Below are 19,535 nucleotides of genomic sequence, written 5' to 3'. Positions count from 1 at the left end.
CATTATGTGGTTTAAGGAAGGAGGAAAATTTGTTTTGTCAAGTCTGAATCCATTTACATTTCACCGGTCAGGTAACTAGTCAAACCTTTGCTATCTGGCACACAAAATACAAACAGGAGAAACCTTCCGGGTGCTTAATAAAAACAGCTTTCTATTTTAAAGATTGAAACATATATTTTTAAAAATCTCTTTGGATAGCCAGTATATCTTATAAAACAAAGCTCATATGCTGTGCTTTTGTTGTTTTAAAAGAGGGAGCAATCAGGGGCGTAGGACTCCGCTCTTCTGGCGTCGCGCTCTGTGCTCGGAAGCCTTGGGGCAAAGCCCTGGGGGCAGAGCGCGTTTTATTTTATTTTTTTATATTGATCCCGGAACCTTCGCTCCGGCGCGGGTGGTGGTGGGGGGGGGGGCGGGGGCGCGGGAGGGGCGCGAGGGAGGGGTCTGGCCGCGGGGCGCGGCGCCGCTCGCCCAGCCCCCGAGCGCGCGGCGGGGCGGCTGGCGGGCGGTCACGGAGGATGCGGAGGGGCGGCGACGCGGGCCGGACCGAGCTGGGGCGGCGGGGCGGCCGCCGCCCGAGGGGGTAGGGCGCGCGCGGGGGCGCGCCGGGCTGGAGAGGCGCGCTCCGGCCGCGCTCGCTCCCCGTTCCCTTCGCTCGCTCGCTCCCTCCTCCCGCGGCGGCAGCAGGAGAAGGCGGCGGCGGCGGCGGCGGTGGCTGGGGATCAGACATGGCGGCGGATCTGAACCTGGAGTGTATCTGTTCCCTGCCCCGGTCCTGGACTTACGGGATCACCAGGGGCGGCCGAGTCTTTTTCATCAAGTAAAGAGCTGGGGACGGCGCGGGGGCCCGGAGGGTGCGGGAGGCTGGCGAGAAGGGGAGAGAGAGCCCAGTCTGTGCCGCTTCAGCCCCCTCCGCTCCTCTCGCGTCCCCACTCACGCTTGGTCTCTGCCCTTTCTCTCACCCCTGCAGCGAGGAGGCAAAGAGTACCACCTGGCTGCATCCTGTCACTGGCGAGGCTGTGGTCACCGGACACCGCCGGCAGAGTACAGGTAACCCTGAGCCCGGCCGGGCCCCATCGGAGTTGGGCTCCGCCGGGAGGAGGCGGCAGATCACTGGCCACCCGCCTCCCGGCAACCTGCCCCGAGCCGCAGTCCTGGGGAGGCGGCGAGGTGAGGCGGGGGCCACCGGAGTTCTTTCGAGTCTCTGGACGCCCCTCTTTTCCGCAGCCTTTCATCACCACTTGGAGACGGCGCCCTCTTCCTGCGCCCTCTCCCCATCCCAACGTGGACAACCCTCACGCCCCTATGGTGGCCGTCTCCCCTCTCCCTGGAATCCTGAGTTTTACCTCCCGCAGCCACTCCTCAATCTTACTACTCTCTCCCACCCCTTCCGAATCCCATGCCCCCCAGTTTCAATGTTTAGGGAGACCTTTCCCACTCCCCTCCCCTCCCTGCAGCCCGGGACCCTGCCACTGGTTCGCCGAGAAAAAATATTCACATCCTCTCCCTCCTCCCGGGAGAGCTGCCTCCTGCCGTGCAGCTTCCTCCTCCTCCTAGGTGGGATTTGTGGGTAGGTGAGGAAGAGAGGAGTTTGGGGGTGCTATGATCCTCTCTGTCCAGGAACAGCTCAGGAAATGCTGGGCCCTTTCCCTCCTCCCGGAGGAGGCATTTGCCGCCGCACTTGCTGGCCAGCCAGATTCAAAGTCCCCGGTAGCCGCACAGAGGTTGCACAGACTGCCAGGAGGCGGTGGGCGTGCAAGGGGGTGTCCCGTGTGTGGGTATTTGTGCCCTAATTGGAGGAGATCGGCGGGGAAGCAGATCTCTCCGGTTCCTTGGGTAGCCTGGTTGCTAAAATGTGAGTTGAGCTGGAGAAAGGCTGGTTGTAGCTTCAGTGCTGGTCTGGCTTTCTTTTGTCGTTCTTTGTTTACATTCATGAAACTTGTTTGTCTTTGAAATGTAACATGTGTTCTCTCACTGGCCTGCCTCTATTTCTGGTGATTGGAGAGGCTTAAGAACTGTTTGTTTGGGTCGAAGGTGAGGCCGGCTTCAGCAGTTCTTTACAGCTGCCTTCCAGGATACTACTTTCTCTCCACCTCTAGGATTCTGACTCTCTTGAAGTTGGCAGGATATTAAACCTGCTTTTTCTTTCAAATTCTGGAGTTCAGTAAAGTGACTAATGTCTCTAAATTTGCAAAAAGGTGGAGGAGGAAAGGGAAGGTTGGTGTAGCAAATATGAGATTACATTTTTAAGGCATTTCTGACTAATAACACCGTCATATTTCCTAACTTCTCTGAGCAGTATTTGACTTAAATGTACCTTCCAATGTTTTGCATGCTTATTTCAACTTTGCTGGCCTCTTTGCCTTATGGATAGTAACATTTATTTTAGAACACAATCTAATATTTAAATTATTTAACCTAATTACCTTGTGGAATTGTTTCTTACTTATTTTGGCTATGTGTAATGTAAATTTGTATCCCATTTTACCCCCATAGATTTGATAACATTGACACCATAGAAACATTTTATTCTCTCATATTATTTCACGTTAATATTTTTAAAAACATGATTATGATTTTTTTCTGGTTTGGTTTATTTGTTTTGACTCTGGTTTTGAACACACATTAATAGCTTTTTATTTCAGAGAGGTACTGTGATTAAATCCAAGCCACTAGTCATTTGTAAGTAATATGTAATAAAGTTACCATGGTTCATCTGAATTATTCCCAGGTTTATTACTTGAAACTTCACATCTCATAAAGTCAATAGAAACATACATGTATAAGTATGTGATGTCAGATTTCTTTTCCCTTAGTTTAGTACTTAGGAAGTTTTTTCTCAGTGAAACTTCCTGGATGGATTCATTTATGTAGCTGAAAGATACTGTCTTAAATAGACACATTATACCTAAGAAGGAGCAGGTGTTGATTTTAATGCACAGGGTTTTTTTGTTGTTGTTTTCAGCTTGCTTTTCCTTTCTTTTCTTTTCTTTTGCCAACCATTCATGGGTATTTTACCTATGATTAGATGCTTTCGTTTGGTCTCTTTCTGATCATTAAAGTGTATACATCATATCAGATAACCTCTGATATTGTGACACTTTTATGATGGTTTTCAATTGAATTGCTGTTTTCCCAAAAATATTTTATCTACTGTGAGTTTTATTACCAGTTCAACACTCTTTTGTTAGAAACTGAATAAATGAAAATAGCTGATCATGAAAAGGATTGAAACTTATTTTGCTGTCCTATTGAAATAATACTAATTGTGAAATGTGTGTTTTTTAGATTTGCCTACTGGCTGGGAAGAAGCATATACTTTTGAAGGTGCAAGATACTATATAAAGTGAGTTTTCTTATTATGTTTTTTCCTTGGCTATTCAAATGTTGCGATTAATGTTCAGTTGAATATTTGTATGTCTAGATAGGATTATGGTTTTTTTAAGGTTTATTATGTAATACTGATTTCATCCTTTGTATAATGGTGGAATTTTGAGAGAAACAATGACACTCTTAGTTTTTTTGTGTTATTTGCCTGGGCATTCATTCATTGATTTGGAAATTGGACCATTTATGGCCACAATTACCTTTTTGGTTCTTTTGATTCCTGTGTGATACAGCATTACAATATTTTTGTCTTTAGCACGTTATCTCTTCTTTTTATGTGAATTTCTTCATGTGTTTTTTGATCAGAGCTGTTGATGAGTGGCAGAAGTGATGTAGAGCTGGGTTACAGTGTGATGAACAATGACAGGGCTGAAAGTAAAAACAAGGGTTCCCACAAACATCTGTTGAGTATTGTTTGTAATATGCTCAGTTTAGTTAAATATCTCAGTTTTTAAAATACATCTAAATGTGTTACTGATGCTTGTGATAGAATAAAAGGCTTTCGGTGGAGCATGCAGAGGGGAGATGACCAGTCAGTCCTAACCTTTAAACTAATTCTGTAAAAGATTGAATTTCTTCTAGTCACAGTTCACTTGGCAGTGCTTCGAGACAAATACAATGCTTGAGGTCAAATTATGTAGGAAAATTTTTTATTCCCCCAGGGACAATAAAGGTGGTTTTATTTTCATTTTAAATTAGAAGCTTGTTTACTTAAGAGCTTGTTTCTGTTGTTCTAAAATTTTTTTGCTTAATTTTAAGGAACCGAAGCTTGAAAGAATAAATTTGGCTGACATGTCAGTAGTTTATTAATAATTACAGATACCTAGCCAAAGTTACCTTTATTTCATCCAGCCCTGTAAGGTATTTTACTGAGTGATGTTTTTAAGACCATGCCATACTTCCGCTGAATTGTAATTGGTTGTTTGGCATTAGCATTTTTTAGAGTGATATTTATATAAAATGTCAAGGGACATTTATGGATATTAGAAATGCTTGCTTTTGGATGTTGAAATAGAGAAAACACAGGTGTGGTACTTCTGGATGTTTTTCAGTTGCAGCTTTGATTTGGTGATTGTGTTGCACATTATTAAATGGATTAAAAACGAAGGGCATGAGTAAAGTGCAGCGTCATCAAGTATCTTTTCTAGTGGTTATTTACATCTTAATTTAAAGTGAGTTTTATTGCCATGAAAAGGGATGCTGCTTTTTCTTCTTCTTTTTTTTTTTGATGTGTTGATATTTCTGAAGATGGAGTTCATTTATTTTTATTTAATATAACTTTAACTACATAAGCCTCACTGATCTTACAAAAATAAGAGTTACACAGTAATTCTTAGTAATGTTTTAATTTCTGTGATTGTGTGCATTTGTAGATGCATATTTGAGAGTGCAAAATGTTACTCTCTGTGGGCTGAATATATGTGTTTTAATTCAGAACTGAGCTGTTAAGAGAGACTGAGTTTTCTTGTACTAGCCATTTTGATTAGACTTTCTTTTATGCTGACTTAAACAAATTAGCATCTTATTTGAGTGTCATGCCAAAGTTTCTCAGGAAAATGAGGACAATATTAAGAAAGCTGTAATTTTACTTTAACTCTGAGGACATTTTAAACTAAGTGTTTTTTAATTATGTGGTATTAAGAGACAGCTAATAATTTTGTCTAAAAGTAACAATAAATAATTTAGGTTATGGAAGTAATTTGTTCTAAAATTGAGCATGTTATAGAAACATCATTCATTAAACTTCTTTTATGTAAAATATATGATTTGTTGAATGGTAGATCCTACTGCCTTTCCTTTCTGGATTATATTAGAAGACTAATTAAAAAAAATTTTTTTAAAGATTTTATTTATTTACTTTTAGAGAGAAGGGAAGGGAGGAAGAAGGAGAGGGAGAGACATCAAAAGTATGAGAGATACATGGATTGGTTGCCTCTCACACGCACCCAACTGGGGACCTGGCCCCCAATCCAGGCATTTGCCCTGACTGGGAATCGAACCAGGTACCTTTCAGTTCACAGGCCAGCACTCAATCCACTGAGCCTCACCTGCCAGGGCAAAAGACTAATTTCTTTTAAGATTGGTTAAATTCCTAATGTATTTTCTAATCTCCTAGAAAGTTTTTACTTGTGTTGTTGGGAGCAATTAGGGATTATTGCTCAGAATGGTAGATTACCAAAAAGAATTATCTTTGATAATATTTGGTATTGACAGTTGAGTCAGTGTGGGTGGTAAGGCATCCGAGTGGGGGAGAGTGAGAAGAGCTAGACAGTGGTCTTTTTTTTAGATTCTTTTATTTATTTTTAGAGAGAGCGGAAGAGAAGGAGAAAGAGAGGGAGAGAAACATCAATGTGTGGTTGCCTCTCATGTGCCCCCTACTGGGGATCTGGCTGGCACCCAGGCTTGTGCCCTGACTGGGAATTGAACCAGCAACCCTTTGGTTTGACCCCATCCACAGAGCCACACCAGCCAGGGCGAGACAGTGGTCTTAAACCTCTTAAACATTTTGGAGGTCAGTCTTCACATCTTCCAATTAGACCAGCTGAGAAAGGCAACTTCTAAATTCTATCCCATTTTTAAATTCTATCCCACTTTGAAATTTACACTGTTTTGAGAATTGACAATCTACAAAATAATGAACTCACAGGGCCAAGAAGAGATGATGTGGGAAACAGGGAAAGCTACTTGGCTTTCTTATCTTGCTTAACTATTTTAGTCTCACTCTTTAAGCTTTTCCAGATAACCACAGATAAGTATGAAGGATGTAGTACGCCAGTTGTGTGTGCTTTCGTTCTTCCTGTTGCTGCAGTTTGTACTTTGTGTGCATGTCTTCCCTGCAGGGCTGCACGGGCCAGTTAGTAGTGCTCATGTCCACAGGGACTTGGTTAGGGTGGGAGTCGTGCAGATCCCAGTTGGATAATCAGCGTACGTCATACGCTCTTTCAAATCGGCTTTTGATAAAAGTATAGTCAGATAACAGAATATATGATATAGAAAATGTATTTTACTCTAAACCCATTGGGCCCCAAAATGTTAATATTTGAAAATTAATTCTTTATTTTAAATATAAATATTTAATACTTTAATTTTTTTCTGAGAAAAGTAGATTTTCTGTGTACCTTAAGGTAGCCAGCCTCTAAAATATTTTATTATGTGTGTATGTAAATATATATACACAGAGTTTGAATTTGATCATTGAGTTTCTGTATTGCTTTTACAACTTAATTCATGCTACTCATCTTTGGGAATAATTGTCAGTGAGTTTTATAATTTATAAAGTATAGCTTTAAATATTCGAATACCTTAGCTTGTAAAGTACAGACAATAACCTTATATATTTAAGAGTTATGCAGCTCTCTGCGTACTCTGTGAAGACCCCACTTAATGACTCTGGAATGACAGGTCATGGCCACTTAAAGTGGACGTGTCATTGACTGTTCCTTTGTGCTTCAAGCTTTAAGATGGTTAACATAAAGTGACAAGGAAATCTTAAAGCAGTGTTCTCTGAACGGTGAGAAACTTTGCCCCGACTATTTACAGGTCATTGTTTTATGTGGCAGGATGGGAGATGAAAAAAAGTCATTGCAGGATAATAAAATAGTATGTAAATTTTGAGGCTGTATTTTCCTATTGCTTTTTCCTTGACTTAAAATTCTTGCAGTTCTGAAAATTGAACTTTTTCTTAGATATGCAAATAGAGCAGTGTTTGATTTTGATGAATGAAGTTTTATTTCAGTATCTGCGATAGCTGGATCTAATGTGTGTTGAGAATTTCAAACTAACTTGCAATGAGGAGAATTCTTATATGAAGTAGCTGTTCAAGGATGTAAGAGAGGAAAAAATATGTTTCTTCATAGATTATTACAATACAAAATAATGAGTGAAGGTGGGGAATGTGATAGAATTGCCGCAAGAGTGTTAGAATATATTACTATGTATTTGATACTTAAAATTTGTTTGGTATACCTGGTAGTACTATATATTATAACTGGATTTTGATTACTTAAGCAATAACTATATACGGCTCAGAGTAATTCATGGACATTGTATATCTTTTTCACGTTCATAACAGTTTGGACTGTAATATGTAATTCTTACTTGTGTAAATCACTGATTGCTAATTCAGTAGGCAGAGCACAGCTAGGAATAGCCCTCAAGGAGTTTGCAGTAAAAGACACGTGTTAAAAGATGGAGATGGTGTGGGAGACATGGACTTAACTTAGTGTGAGGCATTTCAGCATAGCATTAATTTCATCTTCACAGTAGCCTTTTGTTATCTTTTTCTTTCTCGGATGATGAAACTGAAACTTAAAGAGGTTAAGGACCTACTTTAGGTCATATTACCGTCACTGCTAGTCACGGGCGTTCAAAGTCAGGACTCTGGGCTAAAACCCTTCTCGACCTAAAAATGCAGGGCAATATCAGCAGGTTTTATAATGCGTATCCCTCCTTAAGTTGATTGCTTGCTTGGGACTAGAGGTATTCTTTCGTAGAAACAAGTGCAGAGGTTAGGTTAGTAGGCCAGCCTACAAAGAAAAGCTTATTCAACCTAAAAACTTGTTGACTAGCATTGTATATTGACAGCATCTTGGAATTTGGTCATTTCTTTTCATCTGTTGAATGCTTGCGAGTGCCTAGTAAATGCCAGGCACTATTCTAGGGGCTTAGAAATTAACAGGTGACCACTCTACAGGGACCCTGCCTTCTTGGAGCTTGCAGTCTAGTAGGAGAAAGACAACGGAAACAAACAAACGGGGAAAATGTGATTTTAAAATGCCGTTTTTATAAAGGGAAAGAAGAGTGTCCTGTGACAGATTAGGAAAGTTTGCCATAAATGTTTCAATAATAAAATGCATTTAGAATTTCAAGATCGGGATACTAGGACTTCCAACCATAATGAATGTTACTGTGGAATCCCACTGTCTGTCTTTGTAGCCCCAGGACCACTGCTCAAGACCAGGCCTGCCCAGTGTCCTCTCCTCGGAGTTCCCACCTGCAGCTTAAGGCCTAGCGTCCAGTCACCCTCTGTGGAAGCCAAGTCCATGATGAGGAAGGAGTTACTGGGGTAGAATAAGAGGAGCCTCCACAACTCAAGTGGTGGCATTTTGAGAACCCTTTCTAGATTTCTGAAATGACTTACCCCAAATCTGGATAGACCCCTCTGTGTGTTTTTTCTTATTCTCAGAGCTGGCGGGTGTTTAGGAAGGGGGAAGAAATGAAGAGTAGGAAAAGATAAAATGGGTTGTAACAGAGAGGTTTGGAGGCCCCAGAGGCTCGCTGGCTGGATGTAAACATGCCCGAGTACCCACCTTTGTCTGTCCTGTGCAAAGGGTTGAGTTCTTCAGTAGCATTTGTCGACATACGCTCATCTCCTGTGACCTTTTCATTTTTCTGTAACAGATATGCGTAAGTTGGTGTCAGTGGTGAAGAGTTACGTATATGTGTGTATGTGTAAATTGGAATAGTAGTGTGAACAATTGATACCAGTTTTCTGTCAGGTTATGTCAGAAGAAAGCAGAGGAGGAAGAGGCAAATTGGCCTGCGGCCTGGAAAGGCAGGAAGGAAGAAGATAGGGGTTGAGCTAGGCCTGGGGGTCTGGATGGAATTCACATGGTTGATACAAATGAATGGTAGGATAAATTCATGGGGGTGGGGCTATTAATAATTGTGTGATGGATAGTGATAGTTGGTAAGTGATGTCAGCATAGAAAATGGAGGGTAAAACTAGGAATACTACTTGGAGCTATATTGTTTCTGGTCTTCGAATGTCAGGCTCAGCTTTTTATTTTCTGGGCAAACCACTGCATTAGTGTGTAAAGTGAAGGTTTTAAGGGAGATGAGATTTTAATATAGGCAGCATGGATTAGAAAGGAACAAGCCTGGAATCAAGAAGAATAATTCTGGGTCTGTTACTGTAATCTAGGAGGTAGTTGCTTGAACCAAGTAGCAGTGGGAACAGAAAGGAAGGAGGCCATTGATTTAAAGATATTAAAGCCCTGGCTGGTGTAGCTCAGTGGATTGAGTGCAGGCCTATGAACCAAAGGATCACTGGTTCAAGTCCCAAAGTGTGAGATCAGGTTGAGGGCCAGGTCCTCAGTGGGGGGCATGTGAGGTGCAACCACACTGATGTTTCTCTCCCTCTCTTTCTCTTCTTCCCTTCTCTCTAAAAAAATAAATAAATAAAATCTTTTTTAAAAAAAGGAAAATTATTCTTATTTAAAAAAAGATGTTAAAAAGGAGTTGACAGGCCTCAGAAATCGTACTGAGCTAAGATGCTGACAGGGAAAGAGAGGTGAAAAGCCACTCAGAGCCTTTGTGTCTGAGTGGCTAGGAGAGTGATTGTTACCCTTGACCAGAACAAGTGAGTAAGGGGGTCCGGGAGAACTATGGGGGGAGGTGTTAATGATGATTTCAGTTTGAGCTGCTGGGCATAGCATTTTAGGTGGCTAAAATCTGGCCTTTTTATAAGACTCCCAGCATTATCATCTATTATTTCCTTCGGCACAAGAAACACAGCTCCCTTCCCCCCCAAATCCTCTCTCAGCTACTTAATCGACTAAGTATTAGAACAAAGCTGGGAATGCCATTATTTGTTGAACAGATACTTCCTGAGTTGTTGACTGTGCTCCAAGTGATTTAGGCTTTGTCAGTGAAACAGACAGAGACCTTAGTCGTAAGGAGCTTGTATTTAAATTAGTGGGAGAGTCAGTGATAAAATAGCCACAAATATACCGTCGTGGACTGCGGTAAAATGCTGTGAAGTATACATCGTGTTTTGACCAGCTATATTAAGAGGACTTTCTCACAGACACAGAAATGAGCCTGCCCCTGGAAGTTCAGCTGCGAAATCCCCACCGAATGGATCAGAACAGAACAGTGCAGTCATCTGAAAGATGAAGAATAAATAGCATCTTGGTGTTGAGATTGGACCATAACCAGAGGGAGAGCGTTGCCATATCCAAAGGCAGACTTGGGATGGGATTGGTGTGAGGTGGAAATTTAGAAAAAGGAGTAAAACTGTAGCAGAAGTTACCAAAGTTACTGCCTACTATTGAATAGAGAGCAAGGCTTAGCCGACTGATTTTGACTATTATTTCAGGCCCCCTGACGAGGTCTCCCAGTCAGTCATTCACTGATGCAGTTTTTCCTTCATTTCTCTTCACCACATTTTGAACTCATAACTATATGCCTTGGTGATGAGGATACATCACTAGTCAACATAGACCAAAAAGCTACCCTTAGGGGGAGTGGGATGTCAGACAAAGTAAACAAATAAGTAAGTTGTATAGTACATAAGAATGTGTAAATGCTGTAAGAAACAAATCTGAGCAGGGTAAGGGAATCAGGAGAGGAGTGATGAGGAAAGACTACGGGAGAAAGGGGAGGGAAATCAGAGCAGTAACGGGCTGGAAGGTGTGGGGTCCCCATTGACTGATGTGACCCACCGCAGGTCCGAGCAGAGGAGGAGACACACGATCCAGCTTCAGGGTCATTGATGAGGTTCCGGAGGGCTGATGGAGCCCCTCCAGAATAAGTTCTGTTTCTCATCAGATTCTCTCCTTGTCCTTCTTAGTACTTAACAGGATTATGATTAAATATTTAATTATGTAATTACCATATTTCTTTTAAGCTGCCAGTGATCATCAGTTACTACTGATTAATAATAGCTTTTGGAGGGAAAAAGAGACACAACTCTATTTCAGAAACACTGTGTTTTAAAAGTGTGTGTTAGAATCAAGGTAACACTTGGTTTAATGCCTGTTTGCACACACTCCATATGGCAGGTAAGCTTCATGAAAAGCAGTTTTATTTATTGCTGTATTTAGTCCCTTAGCCTAAGCCTTTCTCATAGTCGTTCCTCTATAAATATTTCTTGATTGAATGAATTTTGATAATGACAGCTTAATATCACGCTATTCAGAAACTTTATAATTTGGCTCTTTGTGAAATTTAAATATTCTCCGCATGACAATTATCCAACCCAGTATGAGTTATTAACCCAGTATGAGTTATTAAACCAGCTGTTTATCAAGTTTGATTTATGTGATTCTCCTTTGACTGACAGATAGGATCTTCTCAGAGGCCTGAAGGTAGGACCAGATCCATGATAAAGCCAAGATAGTATAGAGATCTGGGAGGCCTATTTGGAGACCACACGACCCAGACCTTGCCATTGACCATGCTGTTTCCACTTAGAAACTTGCACAGTTCAGGCTGTTGTGGTTTCCAGTGAACGAAGGAGATGTTGACGTCTATACTGTCAAGAATAGCTTGGGTCTGGACAGGGCTCGTTCAGGTGACAACCGGTTGATGTTTCTCTCCCTCTGTTCCTCCCTCCCTTCCCCCCTCTCTAGAATCAATAAAAGAAAAAAAAATAGCATGGGTAAAGTAAATGTAAGCCAAATCTGAAAATATTGAACTCAGTGGGCCCTATCGAAAGTAGTCCTCATGTTGTACAGATGATAGAAGTTTCAGGACCACTTGGGAGAGAAGTTTTCTTGGCCACTTGGGAGTAACCCCTGCGCTCTTTGGGAGTTATTTGAAGTGGTGCATAACTTGAGAAGGACCCGAGAGAAGCCTTCTGGGCTATTGATATCACTGCTCTTCAAGGGAACTTCTGCCTTACATGTCAGAGGGAGTAGTTGAGGATGTGCGGGATGGTTTAGGCCTGGACCTGGCAGAGTGAAGAGGAAGTGTTGAATTCTGCACAAGAAACAATAGAAATCACTCCTGTACTGCTGTCGTGGGCAAGAGAGATTGAGGAAACCAGGGCAGTAGACCTCACTGTGATCAGAGCTCACCCTGCTTTGGGGGGGCCAGGGATACCCGGTGGTTCTTCTGAAATCACTGGCCACTTCAGAGAAGACCTCCCAGTGTCGGTGCTTGAGACACGGGCTCCAGAAACTTGCTTGCTATTTTATATACCTCCTGTCAGTGTTCTACTTGGGTTTTGTTTTCCCTGTCCCTTCCAAAGGACTTAGATTCATTATACATATTATTTCTTTGGATAGGTATGGTCTTAAAAAAAAACAACGGAAAGAATTTACCATTGAGATGATGAATAGCTTTGGTCTTGCCCTGGCCAGCGTAGCTCATTTGGTTGGAGCATCCTCCCGTAAATGGGTTTGATTCCCAGTTGGGGCGTGTGAGAAGCAACCATTTGATGTTTCTCTCTCTCACATTGGGGTTTCTGTCCTCTCTCTCCCTCTCTCTAAAATCAATAAGCATGTCCTCAGATGAGGATTTTTTTTAAGTAGTTTTAGTCTTCCTATGGAATCAATTCCAACAGGATTTGCAGAACTTGGTCGAAGGTGCATACCCATTTTATTAAATATTATAAAGCCGTTGAACCTAAAATTGAAAACTCAGTAAAATAGGACAATGTGGCAGAGTTTTAAAAAGAAATAAGGAACTCCTTGCCCAGGTTTTATAGTGCATAGCAGTGATAGAGGGAAAGTAATACGTTATATACTTAGTCATTTTTTCCCTCTGTTGAAAATTAATCTGTTTTACTGCATTTACTTTTAAAAAGTTGCTCCTAAATACAGTTGCTCTGTATTTAGTGATACTTTTAAAAGTATCACTAAATACAGATGCATTCTAGTAATGATGGCATTTTAAAAAATTTAGTGAAGAAATATCAGAGGATTCCAAATCAAACTATCAAATAAATGTTTATGTTGGTGTTTGTGCTTTTTTCCAAGCTGTTTTACAATAAGTGTTTTTTTCTGATTATAGAAGTAAATTTTACTTTTTTAGTTTTTTAGAAAGATTTTATTTATTTACTTTTTAGAGTTAGGGAAAGGGAGGGAGAAAGAATGGGAGAGATACATCATTGTGTGAGAGACACATTAATCTGTTGCTCTCACACGCCCACAACCCAGGCATGTGCCCTGACCAGGAATCGAACCAGCGGTTCCCAAGATGGTGCTCAATCCACTGACCCACACTAGCCAGGGCAGTAATACATTTTTATAATAGGACATTGGAACATACTGAAGCGTATAAAGAAGGAAAAAATAAAAATCACCCACTCGTGTTATGCACTGAGAATTTCTGTTAATATTTCTTTTATATGCATAATCGTGCATATATTTTTTAAAGATTTGCATGATATTGCTAACACTGTGTTGAGTATTATTTTAATTAAACTTCTGTTGTATGTCTTTGTGTCATTATGTACTTAATAGAATGTTTTACTAACTATGATTTGTCTTATGAGGAAAATTCTTATACAACATCCTAATATGCATGTTTGTTTTGTAGACTTGGAATTATTGGGAAAGGGTGTGAGCCTTTTAGAAGGTTCATCACTAAACTTACTTACTGCCAGATTGCTCTGTGGAAGATTTGTACAGACTTCTGTCCTCTCCCAAGGTTTATGAGAGTGTAGGAAAGAGCTGCAATTTGCCCAAACCTGCAGTAAATACTCTTGAAAGGACTGGTACAATTTGAAGGTAACTGATGGGGAACCCATGCAGATTGTTAGTAGTGACTCCAGATGATTGGCGACAGTGCTAGTCTTTCAGTTACCTGCTGCTACATAACCAACTTCCCTGAAAACTTGATGGCTTAAAACAACAACGATTTACAATTCTTCACCTTCCTTTGGGTTGGCTGGGCTCAGCTAGGCTGTTCCTGTGTTCCGTGGTGTCACTGAGGTCACTTGTGCAGATAATCTTCAGCTGAAACTGGGCTCTGGCTAGAATATCCAGGGTCTCTCTCCTTGTGCTCTGTTACCACCTTGTGGTCTATTTAGAGTTTCTTTATAACATGGCAGTTAGCTTCTAAGGGGACAGACCCCAGTGTGCTTGCACTTACAAAACCTCGACTTGGGTCATGCTTGCTTATGTCCTAGTGGCCACACATCATAAGCGTGGATGGATGGATGGATGGATGGATGGATGGAGTCACATGTGTATCGATATGTGTATGTGAATGTGTGATTTGTAAGTGCTTGACTGGGATGTTAACTTGAATTTTGGATTAATTCATGTGATTTAACTAGTAATCTGTGACAATTTAAGGTCAGACACTGTAGCCCTCTATATTCCAAGGAAGATTTATTGGAAAATGTTATTCTTGATCCTGAAACAGTTTGTGAATCTTTTATGTTGCCCTGCCCCTGCCTCCGACCCCTCCAAGAGGGTATACGTATCAGTAGTTTGGTTTATCTTTCTAATCTCCTGTTTTTGTATTTACATACATACGTACATATAGATGTGCATATATGTGTTTTTTACAAAAGTGGGCTTGTTCTATATGTACTATTCTTTGACCACCTTTGTACTTAGTAAACAACTTAGGTCTTTTCATACTAATAGTTAAAAGTCAATACCCTCATTTTAATAGGTATAAAATATGCTTTAATAATTTAGTTGTACTGGACATTCAGGGTTTCCTCAATTTCTAAAACTGTTGTAGTGAACATACACATAAACTTTGTGGTCATGTGCAAATATTTTTATAAAATAGTTGTTAGGTTTAGAGTTGCTGAGTTAGACTGTAGGTCTATTTAAACTTTAGATACAGTAAAATCCTGCTTACTTAAGCTCTTGGAGGAGGTAGAAGACTGTGCAAAATAGAAATGATATTCTTTGTAAGTTTGGAAAAATAGGTATGTTCCTCAGAAATGATTCGCACTGAGAAATTTCTGCATTTCAGAAAAGAATGATAAAAGGACAAGTAAAATCAACTACTTATTTTTTTTTTCCTTACGAAAAAGAGTCCCAGGTCTGTTTTGGACATTCACCTAATACTCCAGATTTTTATAATATCAACATGAATGATTTTCATTCCAGCTGCTGTTCCTTTCTTGCAGAGCTGCAAAAGAAACTCTAAATTGAAAACAAGCACCATTATTGGTAGGAGAAATACAATCCTGCCATGGGGTTCTAAATCCTTTCTGTAAGTAATATTTCCTGCCTGGCCTGCTATTAAAGCCTCGTTTGCAGAAGACACTGAAATTAGAATACTTCATAGTTTTTGGCTTCAAGTCCTCAAAACCATTAAAGGAGAAATGTAATAAATAATCCAAGTTGAATAGATATGATAAATTAATGCGACTAATTAATGTTGCTATAGAACAAACCATCCAAAAAATGCAGCGGCTTAAAATAAGAACTACATTATTGCATATGCATCCCTGGGCAATTTCTCTAGTTTCTCTCGTTTACTGTTGTCTTAGGTCACCTGTGGGTCAACTAGGAGACTTTGCTCATCTTGGCTGGTTAGAATGGCCTTGCTTGGACTTGGCTGTCTTTGCATGATCTCTTGTGCTCCAGTGGGCTTGCCCAGGCTTGCTCTTGTGCTGAAAGCAGGTGTCATTTATGCCCGGAAAGTGAAGGAGCACAAGTGCTCTAGCTCTTGAGGCCGGAGCTCAGAATTTGGACATCGTCACTTCCGCTGCTTTCTGTTGGTCAAAGGAAGTCACAAAGCCAGCTCAGATTCAAGGAGCGGATACATGGAAGCATCAGAAACACATTGTAAAGCTTGTGGGGGTTCAGTTGTGCCCCCCACATGTTATGTTTTGGGGATGACTGAGTCCTGGGATTAAGGGAATGAATGGCTCAGCTGGTTGAAGGGTCTTGAAGAGGAGGGAATAAACAGCTCCTGTTTGAGAGAGTGCAACAGAACACTTGTTGTCCTCAGGGGGAAGTCTTTAACAGCCAGTGTGTTGGGGTGGTGCTTTGAGAAGAGATTGAGGACATAGGGGAGTTGGCTAATGGCGGAGCTCCACTTCCATAGGTAGTTCAGTTTACAAGATAGAGGTGGAGTGGAGGCTGGGTCAGGGTTGGACGGAGCAAAACCTCATAGGGCTAATGCTGGTTCAAGAGGTGGATTGAGAGATGGAATAGAGATGGTCTGAACTTGGGCACTGAGAGGCTTAATGGATTTAGGTTCAGTAGGATGTTAGAGAAAAGTGACTGTGAGACTAACAGACGGAGGCCGTGACATTTGGCCAAGCCAGGAATTTCTGGGCTCTGCCTGTGTAAGGGGTGTAGGTAGACATTGTGAACCCTTGGACACTGAGCAGAGATACGCTCATTTATTGCTTTGGTATTTTCACTACAGGTTTTTTCAAAATATTTTAAGTATCTTTTTATAAAAAATGACATTTTCCAAATGTAAACTATTGGAAAATATGAAACACTAATGATACATGCAAATGCTAAAGGACAGTGATTTAATTACTCTATGTAGTGCTACATACCAAGTACTAAATCAAGTCTGAAATCCAAGGATCAGGATTTTCTGGTTAATATTTTCTAAATTTTGTTTATAAAGTTTTTTTTACATTGGTATTAATAAAATATTTTAAATGTAAATATTTAATCTCCTTTTTGCTGTTAGTCACTTTCAAAGTTGAAACTGGGTAGTGAACCAGAGCAAAATTTCATAATCTTTAAACCACAAAGTTGCCTAATAGGCAACAGAGTAACAATAACAACAGTGGAAGATTGGGGATTGCCAGAACCACCTGGAAATAATTTCACTCTGAACTCGTAAGTAGGGACTCTGTAACATGAAGAATAATTATTAATAATTACTTTCTGGCCTTTAACCTTTTGGTTATCCTTGTTCTGTTGGAAGGTGCAAGGCAGGTTAAAATAATCTCTGTAATTTAAACTGTCCAATACAGGTGAGTGTACTTCATGCAGTTAGCAGTAGTCCAATCTCTGTGGGTGAAATAGTTCACCACTTCTTGTATCTGGTCTAAGACTTTTTAAAACCTTTTTTGAGTATGTGTTATATTTCATTATGAAGAGCTTAATATATACCAAATAAACATAACTTGTCAGAGATAAAGAAGAACAAAATGAATAACCACTACACCTGATACTCAGCTTTAGCTATAGAACATGCTCAAACCTTTGAAGCCCCTCCTTGACCCCTTTCTCCTGCCCCCACCATTGGTAGAACTGCCCATTATTTTGTGTTTATAACATCCTCATGGTTTTCTTTAATTGTTACCACAATTGCTTGAGTTCATATACAGTCCATGATTTAATTTCCCATTTCTCTTTTTTAACCTTTGCAAAAGTGAAGTCACTCTGTATGGGATTTGTTTATTGCGTTAAATATAATGACTTGTGAGATTCGTCCACAGTTGATGTAGTTTATTTTTATGTCTAGCATTTTAGTGTATGACTGTACTGTAGTTTAACCATTTCCTATGGGTGGATATTTGTTTCCTATTTTATTCTATGGCTCTTGTGTGAACATCACTGTGAACATTTAGGAAGTTTTTCTCCTCAAGCACATTTATAAGGATTTCTCTAGAAAAATAACTATGAATATAATTGATGTCATTAGGTATGTGCATTTCAACTTTATTATATAAATCTAAATTATTTTCCAAAGTGGTTGTGCTATTGTAATCCCTCCAACATGACTTATTGTTGCTTCTCATCTTTGTCAGCACTCGTTACTGTCCAACTTTTATATTTTTGCCAATCTGGTGGTTGTCAAATTTTTTTTCTTTTTTTACTCTATTTATGTATTTTTAGAGAGAAGGAAAGGGAGGAAGAAGGAGAGGGAGGCAAACATTGATGCACGAGAAATATCGATTGGTTGCCTCTCTCACACCCCTAACTGGGACCTGGCCTGCAACCCAGGCATGTGCCCTGGCAGGGAATTGAACTGGTGACCCTTATTTTCACAGGCTGGTGCTCAATCCACAGAGCCACATCAGCCAGGGCTGAAATGTTTCCTTATTATGGCTTTTACTTTGTTTGCTTTTTAAGAGAATTATTTGTATTAGAAAATAGTTTCCATTTTATAATCTCACTTTTTGAAGTTTCCTATGCCATTTATTATCTCTCAAAGTTAGTATTGCAGGGACCTCCCTAGGAGTATGTTCTTGAATTGGCAGAGGGGTCAAAAAGATTAGATAGGAGCATTTCCTTTCTTTGTTTTTTCTTTTAGGGCATAGAACCAAGCCAGTTATTACAACTTCTGGGAAACAGAAGAGGAAATAATTAGAGATTTTTATAGAGCTTTGTGAAAAGTTGGCTCCTTACTTTAGGAAGTTGGAGTAGGAGCTTCTCAGGTTAGAAAACAAACAACACATGTTATTGTTGAAACTATGTATGACCAATACGAATTGTTTCAGTTTCATTAAGAAAGCACACAAAAATTCAGTGTGCTGTTTAGAGTAAATGTTTTGGGGATCTAAAATGATAACACTGATGTTAGGCCGTTACTATGATAATCTTACTCTACTTGTCACTTCAGGACTTTCTTTTCCTTTTTTCCTAGCTTTATTGAGAGACACTGGAGATAAACCAAGACTTTTTTCTTTTAAAAGCTTCCCAGCAGTTAATTTTTTTCATCATAACCTTCTCATATATTTGGTATGAACTCCAGTTAGGAATCATGATTTTGTTTTCCTCTTTCTACAGAACGTAAAAAAATTCAGGCATTTACTTAAATATTTATTTGAGCCCCTGATATGTGTTAAACATTGACCATCTACTAGGAATATGGCAATGAACCAGACAGACCTGGATTTTACCCTGTGAATGTCATAGTCCAAACACAAAACCTCTTGCACTGACTTTAAAGTTTTAAATATTCAAATAAACTTATATTTATATCAGATGAAAAAAGAAGAAGCCGAATGCTGTGTTACATAATCTGCCAGGCACTAGAATGCAAAGGTGAAATAAACAAGTTCTATAAACTAGTAACACTCAGAGCTTCTTAATTGATTTTGATAGTTATTAGTAAGTCATGTAACAATGTTTATCCTATACCTGCTATTTTCTAGGAATGGTGCTAGACACTCGAGATTAAAAATTGCATACTAATAGTGGGGTTTTTTACTTTTTAAGATTTTGAGAAAACACTTATTTGGCTTAGCGTCTACATTCATGTTATTTGTTCTAGGTTCTTGTCTACTTGTTTTATGTAATATCTGCTGTTTATAGAACACTTAACTATGCTCCAGGCACTGCTGAGTGTTTTATATGCATTAAGTCATTTCCTACACATGCCATAGGGACCTACCCACCAGTTGCTGAGCATTTATGTACCTGTCACTATGTAAGCATTTCATCTCCTTAGAAATGAGGAACCTAAACCTTAGAGGACTGGCAGACCTGGGATTAGTCTTGGGGTAGGTTGGCACTTGTGGGTTTGCACCCTAC

General features: G+C 40.1%; 1 protein-coding gene across 5 annotated transcripts in view; it reads left to right on the top strand.

Moving 5' to 3' along the window:
• Positions 1-474: 474 nt before the first annotated feature.
• Positions 475-19,535, top strand: part of PLEKHA5 (pleckstrin homology domain containing A5) — a 200,433-nt gene continuing 181,372 nt past the window's right edge. For 2 of the 5 annotated variants that reach the window (XM_045184053.3, XM_045184052.2), the window contains exons 1-3: positions 475-817; positions 968-1,047; positions 3,286-3,343. In XM_045184053.3, coding sequence (XP_045039988.2) covers positions 726-817; positions 968-1,047; positions 3,286-3,343 — 230 coding nt within the window. In that variant the 5' untranslated portion in view covers positions 475-725. The remainder of the gene's footprint in view (positions 818-967; positions 1,048-3,285; positions 3,344-19,535) is intronic. The other 3 variants (XR_006653308.3, XM_045184049.3, XM_045184050.3) reach the window with 2 other exon arrangements.

The sequence above is a fragment of the Desmodus rotundus genome, chromosome 3, assembly GCF_022682495.2.
Source record: "Desmodus rotundus isolate HL8 chromosome 3, HLdesRot8A.1, whole genome shotgun sequence".
NCBI lineage: Eukaryota > Metazoa > Chordata > Mammalia > Chiroptera > Phyllostomidae > Desmodus > Desmodus rotundus.
This window is presented reverse-complemented; position numbering and strand designations above follow the sequence as displayed.